The following is a 12,586-nucleotide window of genomic DNA, read 5'->3' as shown; positions in this document are numbered from 1 at the left end:
ACATTTTTTTTTCCTTCAAGTCTTAGATTTTCTATTAAATTCCCTCTTGTCTGGTTCCTGTTATATTAAAATTCATGTTCCTTCTAATTACTTAATAAAAAGTAAATAGAAATGCAGTTTCTGTGGGGATGTGACCTTCTCTGTTCATTTAATTTGAGGATGTTTTTCTTAGATAAACAAGGAGCGGAGGTTACAGTATGTTCTGATATTGATTTGCTGAGAAAATTAGTGGCAGCAGTCGGGGGTAAAATGACTTGATCTAAAACAGGTGACAGTCTGCAGAGCTTACAATCTAAAGAGTTGAATAAATGTACACAGTGACAGAGCTCAAAGACAATGTCATCCAGACAATTAAGATATGTAAAGTATCATTCAGATGGAGCATATGATGAAAAAGGCATAAAACATCTGTGAAAATGATCAATTGCTCTGGAGATATGGACAGGTTAGGTTATTGGCACATCTCTAAATTTTCTGTAAAGAACCATCACTGAGCCCTTTTATTGGTAGTGAGACTATTCAACTTATTAAGCCGAACGCTTGGCAGAAAAAAAAAAATCGATTTAAATATTAATACTTTCACAGCCACAAAGAATGAAAATCTACTTTCTGTGCACCAAATGCCTATGCAATTGCTGATGATAACTTTTTTCCCAAGATCACAATAAAGTCATAGTCATAGCTTCTCTGTCTCAGCTACATGGCAAGCAATCTGATCACCCAAGATTTTCAATAGGAATAAACTGAATATCCAACAGAAGCTGCACTCTAGATTTTAACATTTTTTAGCTGAATCAACTTACAAGTTTATCAGAAACAACATAAAATACTCAGATGTGAAATTCTGACCATTGAACTGGTAGGCTTGAAGCTGTTAAGGTCAACTAAGGTACAATCGCCAGTCTATTTTATGGTCACACTTAAGCACATCTCATGGATATACTTTCTAAAAATCAATCTCCCTGCTGGACACCACTAATCAGATGTTCTTTCATTTAGCATTAAATGAACCCACCATTGACTATGGCTTCCAGAGGTTACAGAAGGTGATCCCCAGACATCCTGGTGACCCAGAAAGGTTGGCAAAGGTGAGATCAGCAAATATGAACTTTTGTAATTCTGTAACTTAGTACTGCCCTCAGTACATTATAAATACAAATGGCTTTTTTTTTTTGTAAAGTAGTAGGGCAATTGTATTTACAAAGTACAACAACCAATTACATTGCAGATTACTTATATCTGAGGAATTCGGATAGGTTTAAATAGTCTATTTTATTTTGTATATTTCATCATCTTTATTTAATAGGACAGAAGAACTGTAAAACTTTTACCTGTGATCTAGTATGAACCAGGAATAGCTAGCAATATACAGTTCAGGAGACGATATGTCACCTACATTTACTTAAAACGAAGGCCATACACACAGTTCTCATCCGCTGGAAAAAGAAACCTTCAGTAAAACACCTCTTCTGCTGAAATACACAAGTAAAATTCAGTGCTTTGGGGGCAACCCTTTCATATTGTAATGCGGACCACCAAGTTATTTCTATTCAATAATCTCTCTTTAGCAGAATTCAATCATTACAACCAGTGGGATTGTTTGCAGTGCAATCCGGTGTCGCATTGCACAACTGCTAAACGGTGTTAATATAATACAACAATTTTGGCCCATAAATGGCCAGTTTTACAGTGGAGGGTAAAGGAAGTATGTACTAATTTTCATTCCAGGAAACCTTTTAGCTTACTTTTTTCTGTTTGTTGTGTTTTCAAGGAAATGTTACTTAAGAGAGCAGCGGATTTGGTGGAGGCGTTATATGGAACCCCCCATAATAACCAGGTAATTCTTCAATACCTGATTTAGGTCCTCATAGAAATCTATGAGCACGTTTTCTATATTTCGCTCTCCAATTACAAACTTTTTCTTCTTATGAAAAGGACATCATTCTGAAGAGGGCTGCAGACATTGCTGAGGTTCTGTACAGTGTCCCCCGAAACCACAATCAGCTTCCTGCCTTGTCCAGCTCCCCTGTTCACGGTGGCATGATGGGACTTAACTCCTATGGGGGGCAGCTTGGAGTTACAATTTCAGACTCACAGGCCAATAACCAGGGTGAGTAATGCATTATGTAACACTTGTCTTTGTCACTTTTTCACATGTACCAGGGCTCCATGAGGCGTTGTCTGTTCCTCTCATCAAAGGCCCTTGGTGCCATTTATTTATTAAAGTTAAGAACAGTAACATAACAAAACCAGCCCTCTTTAAGGTTTACTATAGTTCAACAAACAATACTGCAACCATATACAGCACAAGGGAATGGTATACCTGCTTGATGCCTCAAACTGTTATCTTGCCTTCAGTTAGCTGTACTTGGCCAACCCCAGTATGTGAATTCCTATTGCTGTTGCTAATTGCCCCCCTGCCCCCACTTCAAGGCTCCCAACTAAGCACAACCTTGAAAGAGTGTAAAACATAACTATGTACACCCATTCTCATTTTGCATGTTCTAGAACCACCATACATTTTATGCACACTTATTAAATGAAAACTATAATGGTTATAGAATTTTTTATTCTTTATATATCTATATGTTTGTCTATTGTATCCAGGATATATTCGGAATACAAGCAGCATCTCCCCACGTGGCTATTCCACCAGTTCCACTCCCCAGCAGTCTAACTACAGCACTCCAAGCAACAGCATGAATGGTTACAGTAACGTTCCCATGTCAAACTTGGGGGTCCCGGGATCTCCAGGATTCATCAATGGCTCTCCCACTACATCACCCTATGGCAGTAAGTACCTTCTTTCTCAATCTTCACAGTGTATTTTGTAATTATAAGGTGTGTGTACACCAAGTTTTCCCAATTTCCAGTTTCATTTGGGCTCATTTATGAAACCTATTGAAAGGGATACTGGAAGTGTTGCTCACATCAACCAGTCAGGCTCAGCAATATCGAGTGTATGTTTACACTTTCTTTGCTCCAGTTTTCATACATTAGCCCCACTGCTTAATAAGAGTAAAATTTAGAACATGACTTGATGAACAAGGAAGATGTCTGCGTTGTCCATGCCAACAGTTAGATTCTAAGCATTGTTTTTCTAGAGCAAGTCACATAATAAAATATGTGTGTTTACTGCTAGTATGGGTAATACAGACACTTTTTAAGAAATCTGTTTTGATCTATGTGCAGAGACCTTTGTCTAGAACTAAAACTTTGCACCTACCTAGACTTTTGCATGGACTTAAATCTATGTACCTAGGCATTTGTTTGAAGTTGTGTACCCAAAACTCTATCTAGACCTTGGCATGTATGCCTGGGTCTTTTACCTAGATTTGTGTCTAGACCTCTGCCTCAAACTTGATTTATGAGTCTTGATGTCTGAATGGACTGTAACCTATGTGCTACACCTCTGCCTACAGACAAAACTATGTACATGGGCCCCTGCCTATACTTAAACCTCTACCCCTGTCTAAAGGTGGACATATCTGCATTGATCTCTGCATCGATCTCTATCTCATCGATCTTGTTTAAGCTTAAAACTTATCTGGCTAGACATGTGTGCAGATTTAGTCTTTTGTGCATAGACCTAGACCTACACTGTTGTAACTGGGCCCTCACCTATTTGACTGTACCTAGACCTAAGACCCAAGACCACCAGCAAGACCAAGATTAGTCTTCTAAGAGCACGGTCTAGATTTCAACATTGACTTATTCTCTGTCTGACTGTGCCCATACTTGCATTGCAGTTATGCCCTCCAGCCCACCCGTGGGATCATCTGGAAGTTCATCCATACTGCCTTTCTCCTCCTCCGTCTTCCCCTCCATGAAACAGAAGAGTGCCTTTGCTCCAGTCATTCGACCGCAGGGTTCCCCATCTCCAGCCTGTTCCAGTGGTAATGGTAATGGTTTTAGAGGTGAGAGCACATGGGATGTTTAAGTGCACACCCAAAAATGTGAAATATAATGTGGTATATGTTGTTTTTGCTAAACAGGTGAAAACCATTCCGTTAAACAAGCTATTTACTAGTAGGGGCTTATATATGAAAATTTGTGAAAAATGAAAGTGGAGGAGTCACCTGCAATAACTACATTTCTTAATGTTGATAATAAAAGGAAAGCTAGCATGTGATTAAAATAACACACCTAGTGTTTAAATAATCAATTAGTGTTGGTAAATAAATCTTATTAAATTGTTAAAGTGCATGTTTGTGCCTATGGAGATGGGAAAAGGGAGCACTACAAGCTATGACACGTCCCCCGGGGGAAGAAGTCTACAGAATTTTCCTCTGAGAAAGCTCAGCCAGGGGACATCAGGGAAGGCCTAAAGGCATCCCAAAGCCTAGCAGAACAAGTGAAACCTATTGTAAGTACTTTTAAAACCTCACAGAGGTTCTAACTCCTTCCCACCTCAGTTTTTATTCCTGAAGGTGCCCTCATTAGAGAGTTGTTTTCTAACTTTCTTTCTCTAACTCTAAGATCTACTGTATATGACACAAAAATATATTTGAATTAGTAAGTAGATAGATGAACAATTTCTAAATGGATTAACTGTTTGATCATACGGAAGTTTGTTTGTTAAGGCAGAAAGAGATATGTGATGGAGCCAATTTTTTTAAATAATAATTCCAAAACTGTAAATTCAGTTTTCATATAACTAGCAAAATATTATGCAAAACCTTACAGAGTGCTTGATCAGCATTCATACCACTTCCTACTCCAGCAGGGCTTATCATATAAGATCCATCTTTTTCTCCACCTGCCATACTATGGAACTAATTTGCAGTGAACAAAAGTAACTTACAAATATGTCGAATTAGGGATAGAGATGATCAAACAAATTTTGCACCTTAGGACTGCTGGCAAGTTAGGCCAGTGTACTACAAACCTAAATTCAGGTGAACTGGTGCCAGTCTGTGCTTCATGTAAATATGAACAGACCGTTGGGCAGTTCTGTCTAAACAATACAAAGTGCATAGTGTGCCCACAAACCAGGAATGGCGGGGAACCACAAAAAAGAACACCATTAATAGCAGGGGACACAGATTAGGAAATGCAGGGAACCACAGACCAAGATAAAGAATTTATTAAAAAAGCCACAATATGGCTGAGTGGGGCCCTCAGCTCACTCTGTTAACTGCAAACTGATAACAAAAATGTTGCAAAGATGGACTGAATTTTCAATTACCCATTATCTCTTATGTTATCTAGCATACAAGCTAGAAACAGATAAGGTCCTTGGCGGTCCCTGGTTTGAACCCAACAATTCAACAATTCAACACCACCGAACACAAGAGGTGCTCTTTTATTTATTTATTTATTTATTACAGGTTCTTATATAGCGCCATCAATGTATTTATTATACATTCACATCAGCCCCTACCCTTAAGGAGCTTAACAATCTAAGGTCCCTAAGTTACATTCATACAGATTCATACTGGGGCCAATTTAGACAGGAGCCGATTAACCAACCAGCATGTCTTTGCAGTGTGGGTGGAAACTGGAGTACCCGGAGGAAACCCACACAAATTTTTTTAAATTTTTTTTTTACATATCTTTATGCCACTTGCATTGTACTTTTTTTCTTTTAAATAGGATTCTTATAAATGTCATATTAGAATTTGTTTTGGATAAAATGTAGGAATTGCATTATGAATAGTGAATTTATTGGTTGTACTTATACAGAGTATTTCTGGGAGCCATCCCGAGTGTTTTGCAGCCCCCACTAGTTATGTCGGAGCTCTGAAGTCCCTCTTCCACTGGGACTTAGGCCTGTCAGAACATAGAGTACAGAGGCTGCTGGGAAATCTCTGCAGGGTTCACAGCATGGAGCTGTAGTGTTCTGCTTGACTGGAGTGGAGAATTCAGACAGGACCAGTCATAAAATTTCATATACAGCTTGGGCAATGCAGCACTATCACATACAGGCACAAAGTGACTATTCTCTCCTGCATCCTTTTCCATGAAAAGATTTGTAGAAATATGTTAACTTATAACACAAGTAGTGCTAACATGAATGGCATCTAATATCCCATAGCAACTAGATTTTTTGCATTTCATGATATAAGAGAACTATATACAATGAGAGATGATTTATGATTTGTGGCTTTAGGTTATTGCTCAAAAGTTTTTAAAGTTAAATTCCTGTTTGGGTCAAATATTTAAAAAAACCCGATACCTCAGCTGCTCTTTAAAATGAAAAATCAGCGTTGGCTTTAGTAGCCACCCTATAATTTACCTTTTGTGCAGTTACACTTATATGGTAGGCACCCTGTTCCCAGCCACCCTTCCCAGTCCTATACTCACCTGTCCCCGATTCAGCAAGATAATGCACACTAAGGCCTGGTTCACACCTATGCATGTTGCAGTTTGCATATTCCAGGTGCATTTTGCGTTTTTCAATACACGCTTTTGATCCATTGAAGTCTACGGAACCAAAAACCTGAAAAAAGTCCCTGGCCCTTTGCATAAAATGCACAGATGCAAACCTCATCCATAGGAAACCATGTTAAATGGACTATAGTGTGTTTCTGCAAAACTGAAAATGCACAAAAAAATGCATAGGTGTGAACCAGGCCTAAATGTCCCAGCCTCTGTTCAAAAATATGCAAAGGTGTAGTTACGTGTTAAAGCGGATCTTCACTGCATCTGAGCACCACAAACACTATTTAATTCATTTTCAATATTCAAAGCAAACTCCCCCATCCATCCATTTCCTTATGCTTTACTTTGTTGAGAAATCGCTTTGAAAAACACCACCTAGCATTTCTGGCCATGGCCATCTATAGGAAGGGCAAATAATTCATGTAGCATTTACTTCCTGGAATCCATCTGCCCTTAGTTCAAGCATGCATGCATGAGAGTGTGCTCAGCTAAGAAAAACCCTCCACCTCTCCTGAAGACTCATGGGATGTATGACATCATTTGCCTAGGCAAGAAACCAGGAAGTAACTGAATAAATATAAAAAAATGTTTAAAACGTAAAGTAAATATGGCATACTTTCCTATCCATTTGCTAATGCTAGCAGAAAAATAATCAATGTTGATTGGGAGAGTAAAGTTCCGCTTTAAGTCAATGGGTCTACTTTATGCATATGGCTACAAACACATCTGGGACAGAACGTAAAGTTTTTTCCCATAGTAATCAATCAAATATATTTTTTATACTAAAGGGATCTTTGGTTAAGCTAAACACAGCTATGTTTTTTTTCCAATTTTTAACTCTGTAAACCAAATACTGGTAGTTAGAAAACACAATGGTGCCTACAGAATCAGATGAAATCCTTTATTTTCCCAAACACAGGTCAGAAATGAAAAGATTAGACCTGCTTGGATTTAGTGGGAAAAGTCACTATTTTATGAAGGTGTTCAGAAAACAGATATTGCATATGTTGTTTTTCAAATTGTGTATTATTTATAATGCACGATTATGAATTTCCTACTAATTTATATGATAGCTATTTAGTAAAATATTATATTTTTTCACAGAAGATGTGCAGTTTTTAGCTTTCACTAGTTTTGTAATAATATTTCATATTTTTTTTTTATAAAGTAGAGAGGCCTTAGGTATATTTAGTTAGGTATATATGCGTTCTAGCAGTTAAACAGTTAAATGCTACAATGGTAACTTGATCGCTGCAGGGGCTGGGGAATACCCAGGGATCTTGTTTCACTCCCAGGCCCAGTCTGTCAGCACTGGCCTCGGAAAGGTCTCCCTCATACCCCAGGGATGTCCCCTCATCCCTGCGCTGGCAGCCATTCAGCCAACACACTGTAGGGCAGAGGAGAGATGAGGAGCCAGGCAGGAAACCAGCCTGTATTACACCTCAGATTCAGCAAAGCCTGTGTGAATACGTGTTGCTATGACTGCCATTCCTGTGACTTGTCAGGGACAGTGAGGCTTGAGCAGACATCTGCAAAGGGCAGCACAACATTATTCTGTGATAAATGTCTGCATTTGTGATCCATGGCATGCTGAAAAAGCCTGTTGTAAACAATGCACACACCAGAGATGAGTTACCTACATGACCAGACGGGCGTGTGATTGAAATGTTGCCCATGTACATCTTTATTACATGCAGGACTTAGACAGATGGAGGCTAAAGGAGTGTACACTAGACTTAATTCTAAGGCAGCCTTTCCTAACCAGGGTCCCTTCAGAGGCTGCTCGGGCATCCTTAGGCTATGAGTATTTCCTGTCTACAAGTTGAGTAGCCATTGAAATAAATTAATTTTTAGCTATCTGCAAGGGGGGATCATTCCCAATGACCACAAATATAAGGAACATTCTTCCTACTGATCATCATAGTAAGGGGATTTCCCTAGACTGTAAAGTTATTTTAAGGGTTTTTCAATGTTAAGGAGGATGAGAAAGGACCTCTAATACCACTCCTGAATTTTGCTGTGGCTCACAATGCCATCTAGGAATGATGAGTGCTCATGGCATGAGTCAGAAGACCCTGTCACTTGATATGGTACCAGTTTTGTTGGGTTCTGATTCCCTGATGTCCATTCTTACTTTTTCATCCCACTCATTGACTCTCTATCTGTACTCATGTCTACTTTCCATGCTGTGCTCCCCAGCTCTCTGAAAACCATTGATGTTGGGTCTCAGAGCTTCCCCTATCTCCCCACTAAAATGAAAGCAACTTAGAGATAGTTATCAATAAACTCTACCTAAAGCCATCCCTGCAGCAAAACAGCCTGCTTAGTAGAAGGAACTTCGAGCAATGTTACTGCTAGGTGTTTTCTAATATATTTGTAGCAGACCTTGGCTTTTGCAAACATGCAACCAGCAAAAGATTTTTGCACAAATAGATTCAAATACATGACATGTAAACAGTCTATGGTTTCTAGTTACTGAACAAAAACCTAAACTACAAGAAAATGAAATAGCAGTCCCATTACGGAACACACTGAAAATTTCCCCTTTGGGAGTGTCAGCAGCGGAATGTAATCCAAACTATAGAAATCAAACTCCACTCAAAGGATAGAGTGGGAAAGGAGTCATTTTTTGCTGTCTGTTTCTCTGTTGAAGAAATTAATACTGTGACCATTTTATTTTGGTAAGGAAGTAATTGGAAGTGTAAAATGTTATGGAGGCCACCAAAACTGAAGTAGAGGAGATACCTTCTAATCGGAACGCTAGTTATGGAGACAGTGGTGTGTTTTGCCTTTACTTTGGGGAGTTTTTCATTTACTTCCTGTCAGGGACAGAAAGTCAGAAGAAATGTTCTCCCTTATGAGGAAATAGACAATAATAAGAAACCCATCCAAATTCTATCCTCAACTTTGAAATGTTGCCTACAGTTCAGCTTTAAAAAATAAATCACAAAGTTGGAAGACAAGGACTTTCAAAAATCACAACTAATTAACCGCTACTAGTTGCCTGTGTTTCTTTACTGCCTTCAAAATTACATAATCTTCAGAGCAGGAAAATGACTGGCAATGTTTTATTGTTCTGTTCTCCGTGCCTTCCTGTACCAGTGACAACTGCCCATTCCCCAAGCTGTCATTTTTTGTTTTGGTGATACAGGGACAGGAAATATTGGGAAATCTTCCTAGTGATGTTACAGACAGTAATAAAAATATTCACTGCCAGAATTATGTTAGTTAGTTTTAAAAAAATGACAGACTGAAAGTATATACAACACAGCCACCTGTTTTATACAAATTACTGAAGATTATATTGATGTTTACAATTTTCCAATTCTTTTTAAGAAATTTAAATGAAAAAAATATATACATATTCTGTTATCATTATAGATTTAATGCCTGACTCTTTTTTATTGTTCTTTTTGTCTTTAGCTATGACGGGGTTGGTAGTCCCTCCTATGTGAAACAGACTGAACTGTTTGTATATGTATCAGAAGTGAAGATAAAAAAAACAAGACATTGTGTGTGATGGCAGGGTCCATGTCTGGAATTGGATCTACAAAGCCAGGATCTTGTCTGTATCTATAGAGATCCACCACCAACATACCAGGGAGAGGAGGCCTTTGGGGAATAATGCTTCTTACGTTTGATTGGTGGCGAACACACTAAACTGAATCCTGTACAGTGCTGGGATTTCATCAGACAACTACATGGAATATTTTGGATACTTTTTTTTTCTTCTTTGTAGGAAAAAAACTATTTCTATTTTCAGCCAACTTTTTCTGATACCGATTTTATGTTTGCGCCTTGGGACGATCATAAAAATAAAATAAAAATAAAATTACGAAAGGGACTGAACAGGGTATCGGCAGGGAGGACTCTGCATCCTTTATCTTCAAGGATAATCTGCTTCCTTTGCTGTATGTGTCTGCTTAAATGCTTACATTTTTTTAATGTTTAATATGTTTTACATTATTTAATTGAATAAACTTGTAACTTATTGTATTTAGAATTAGGACGAAAGATCAACATAATAATAAATGATAAAATGGGTGATGGGAGACACGGTCTCACAGATAATACACATTGAGGACCTTGCATGCGTCTAGGTCCAATTCTGATCAATGCTGGGCTTGGCTACTCATACTGCTATCTTGTCTTAAATTACAACGTATAAATGTATAATTGTCATTTGAAATATTTAACAACATGAATTTTATCTGCCTAGGCCTCCTCTAGTGGGTGATGGATGGTCACACACAGTGGTGGCTTACAACAGAAGCAGTAGCCCTAGGCATAGATCTCTAAAAAGGGGACCCAGATGTTCAATGTTCTACACCAGTGGTCAAGCATTATAGGGTTGAGGCAAGAGGAGAGGAGTATTTTCAAGTATATTTATAAAGATGCCCTTTATTTTATTGTCTTAACAGGGTTATAGTATGGATATTATTAGGCAATCACACAAACATCGTACATAGTTAGGGCCCATGATTTCAATGTTTTATTTGTTAATGTTCACATGGAACTGTATGACAGGAACCAACTGTTGAAAGATTGGTTATTTTTTTGAGCCTACCTTTCAATATTTTAATATTTCCAAAAGGGTCAGAACAATTTCCCACGTTAAAGCTGAACTCCTAGGAAGTAAAGGAATACAAAATTCAAATACAAACATGGGAAATGTTTAACCTGCCAAAGGGTTTGTAAATCTGTGCAGCTACTCTTGTGATCCTTATACTGTCTCCACACAGCACAACCGGATCCTAAATCTCAACTTGTTGACGAAAACATGGTCTAAAGCTGGCCATAGATGGAGCGATTTTCTTTCCTGCAACTATGGGATGCAGGAAAGAAAATTGCTTGATTCCCTCCCCATGGAGCTATTGTGTTCTTCTGCCAGGGGGACCATCCCAGCCTGGAGAACACACTGCAAAATTCCGACAGGCTGGTTCTGCCCAAGTTGATTGGCCAATCAATCAGCCTACCCAAAGATGGTTCGAAACTCGGACAGTCCCTGCTGAACTGGCTGAGATACAGTCTGTGGCCGGCTTAACAGCTCTAGCTTGCTCACATTAAACAACAGCAGCACAATATTGATGTCATCTCTCTGCTCAACACACTTACTATCAGCACATGTGCATGAAGCAGAACCTGATTGGCTCATTATGTGTTTTTTTTTTTCATTTAAATTTCCTGAGTTTTCAGCTCTAAACGCACCCTGCAAAGTTATGCAGATATTGGCATGCATTTGCCACACACTGGTATGCAATCTGAGAACTGGAACTACTTTGCTCAGACAGGCAGTTGTGGAGGCATGTATAAGCAACAGGCCAGATGCAGTTATAGTTTGCGAAATCCACAGTGGGAAATAGAAACTAATCAAATTATCTACTTCATTTAACTAACATGTAGTAGTCACACTTGCTTTTGTTGAGATAACTAAACCTATTTTGTATGCCACAGTGCTGTCAGTTTATATTTAAGCGGTGTTGAATATACTATGTCTGACTCCTGGATGCCCATTTTTCATGTGGCACATTGCCTTTTTAGTACTACTGGCAAAAATGCAACAAATTGCTAAAAAACAATAAAAATTAACTGGATTGTAATACATCCAGAGTTTTGTGGTTTGCAATACAAGTATATATCTATCTGTACTTCAAGTACATCCAAGCTCTAACTCAATGACATTTAGGGGATGATTTACTAAAATCAAATAGACTGTGCACTTTGCAAAGTGCAGTTGCTCCAAAGCTTAGTAAATGAGGTAAAGCTTCACTTTGCAAAGAATACACAATCACATGCAAGGAAAAACAAAAAAAAAACAGTTAGCAGATCTTCTGCTCATTCTTTTGCTCTGGAGCAACTGTACTTTGCAAAGTGCACAGTGTATTTGCCTTTAGTAAATCACCCCCTTAGTCTTTGAAAGCACTGGGTATCAAAAACTATTGCCATGTTTTTTCATAAAATACAGTTTATACCTTTCATTCTTTCTTGCATCTCAGTCACTTCCTGTCTACATACAATATTAGAGTTCATGCTCAAGTCTGCCCATATAGTGTCAATTTCAATGTTTTTCCCTGCCAGGAATCCACATGTGCTGCATACATCATAGTCAATGCTTTACATAGTAAAATCAATGCTTTACATGGCTAATTGCTTAAACCCGCATATAAGTATGAGAGTACAACTCTGGATACAGAAATTTGTG

At 38.4% G+C, this 12,586-nt stretch overlaps 1 protein-coding gene across 4 annotated transcripts in view; it reads left to right on the top strand.

Annotated features, from left to right (window-relative positions):
• Positions 1 to 11,992, top strand: part of EBF2 (EBF transcription factor 2) — a 132,641-nt gene extending 120,649 nt beyond the window's left edge. For 2 of the 4 annotated variants that reach the window (XM_073622236.1, XM_073622235.1), the window contains exons 11-17: positions 1,000 to 1,088; positions 1,772 to 1,837; positions 1,936 to 2,110; positions 2,608 to 2,793; positions 3,750 to 3,917; positions 5,212 to 5,297; positions 9,808 to 11,992. In XM_073622236.1, coding sequence (XP_073478337.1) covers positions 1,000 to 1,088; positions 1,772 to 1,837; positions 1,936 to 2,110; positions 2,608 to 2,793; positions 3,750 to 3,917; positions 5,212 to 5,297; positions 9,808 to 9,813 — 776 coding nt within the window. In that variant the 3' untranslated portion in view covers positions 9,814 to 11,992. The remainder of the gene's footprint in view (positions 1 to 999; positions 1,089 to 1,771; positions 1,838 to 1,935; positions 2,111 to 2,607; positions 2,794 to 3,749; positions 3,918 to 5,211; positions 5,298 to 9,807) is intronic. The other 2 variants (XM_073622238.1, XM_073622237.1) reach the window with 1 other exon arrangement.
• Positions 11,993 to 12,586: the final 594 nt, after the last annotated feature.

Source organism: Aquarana catesbeiana, linkage group LG03, assembly GCF_042186555.1.
Source record: "Aquarana catesbeiana isolate 2022-GZ linkage group LG03, ASM4218655v1, whole genome shotgun sequence".
Taxonomy (NCBI): domain Eukaryota; kingdom Metazoa; phylum Chordata; class Amphibia; order Anura; family Ranidae; genus Aquarana; species Aquarana catesbeiana.
This window is presented reverse-complemented; position numbering and strand designations above follow the sequence as displayed.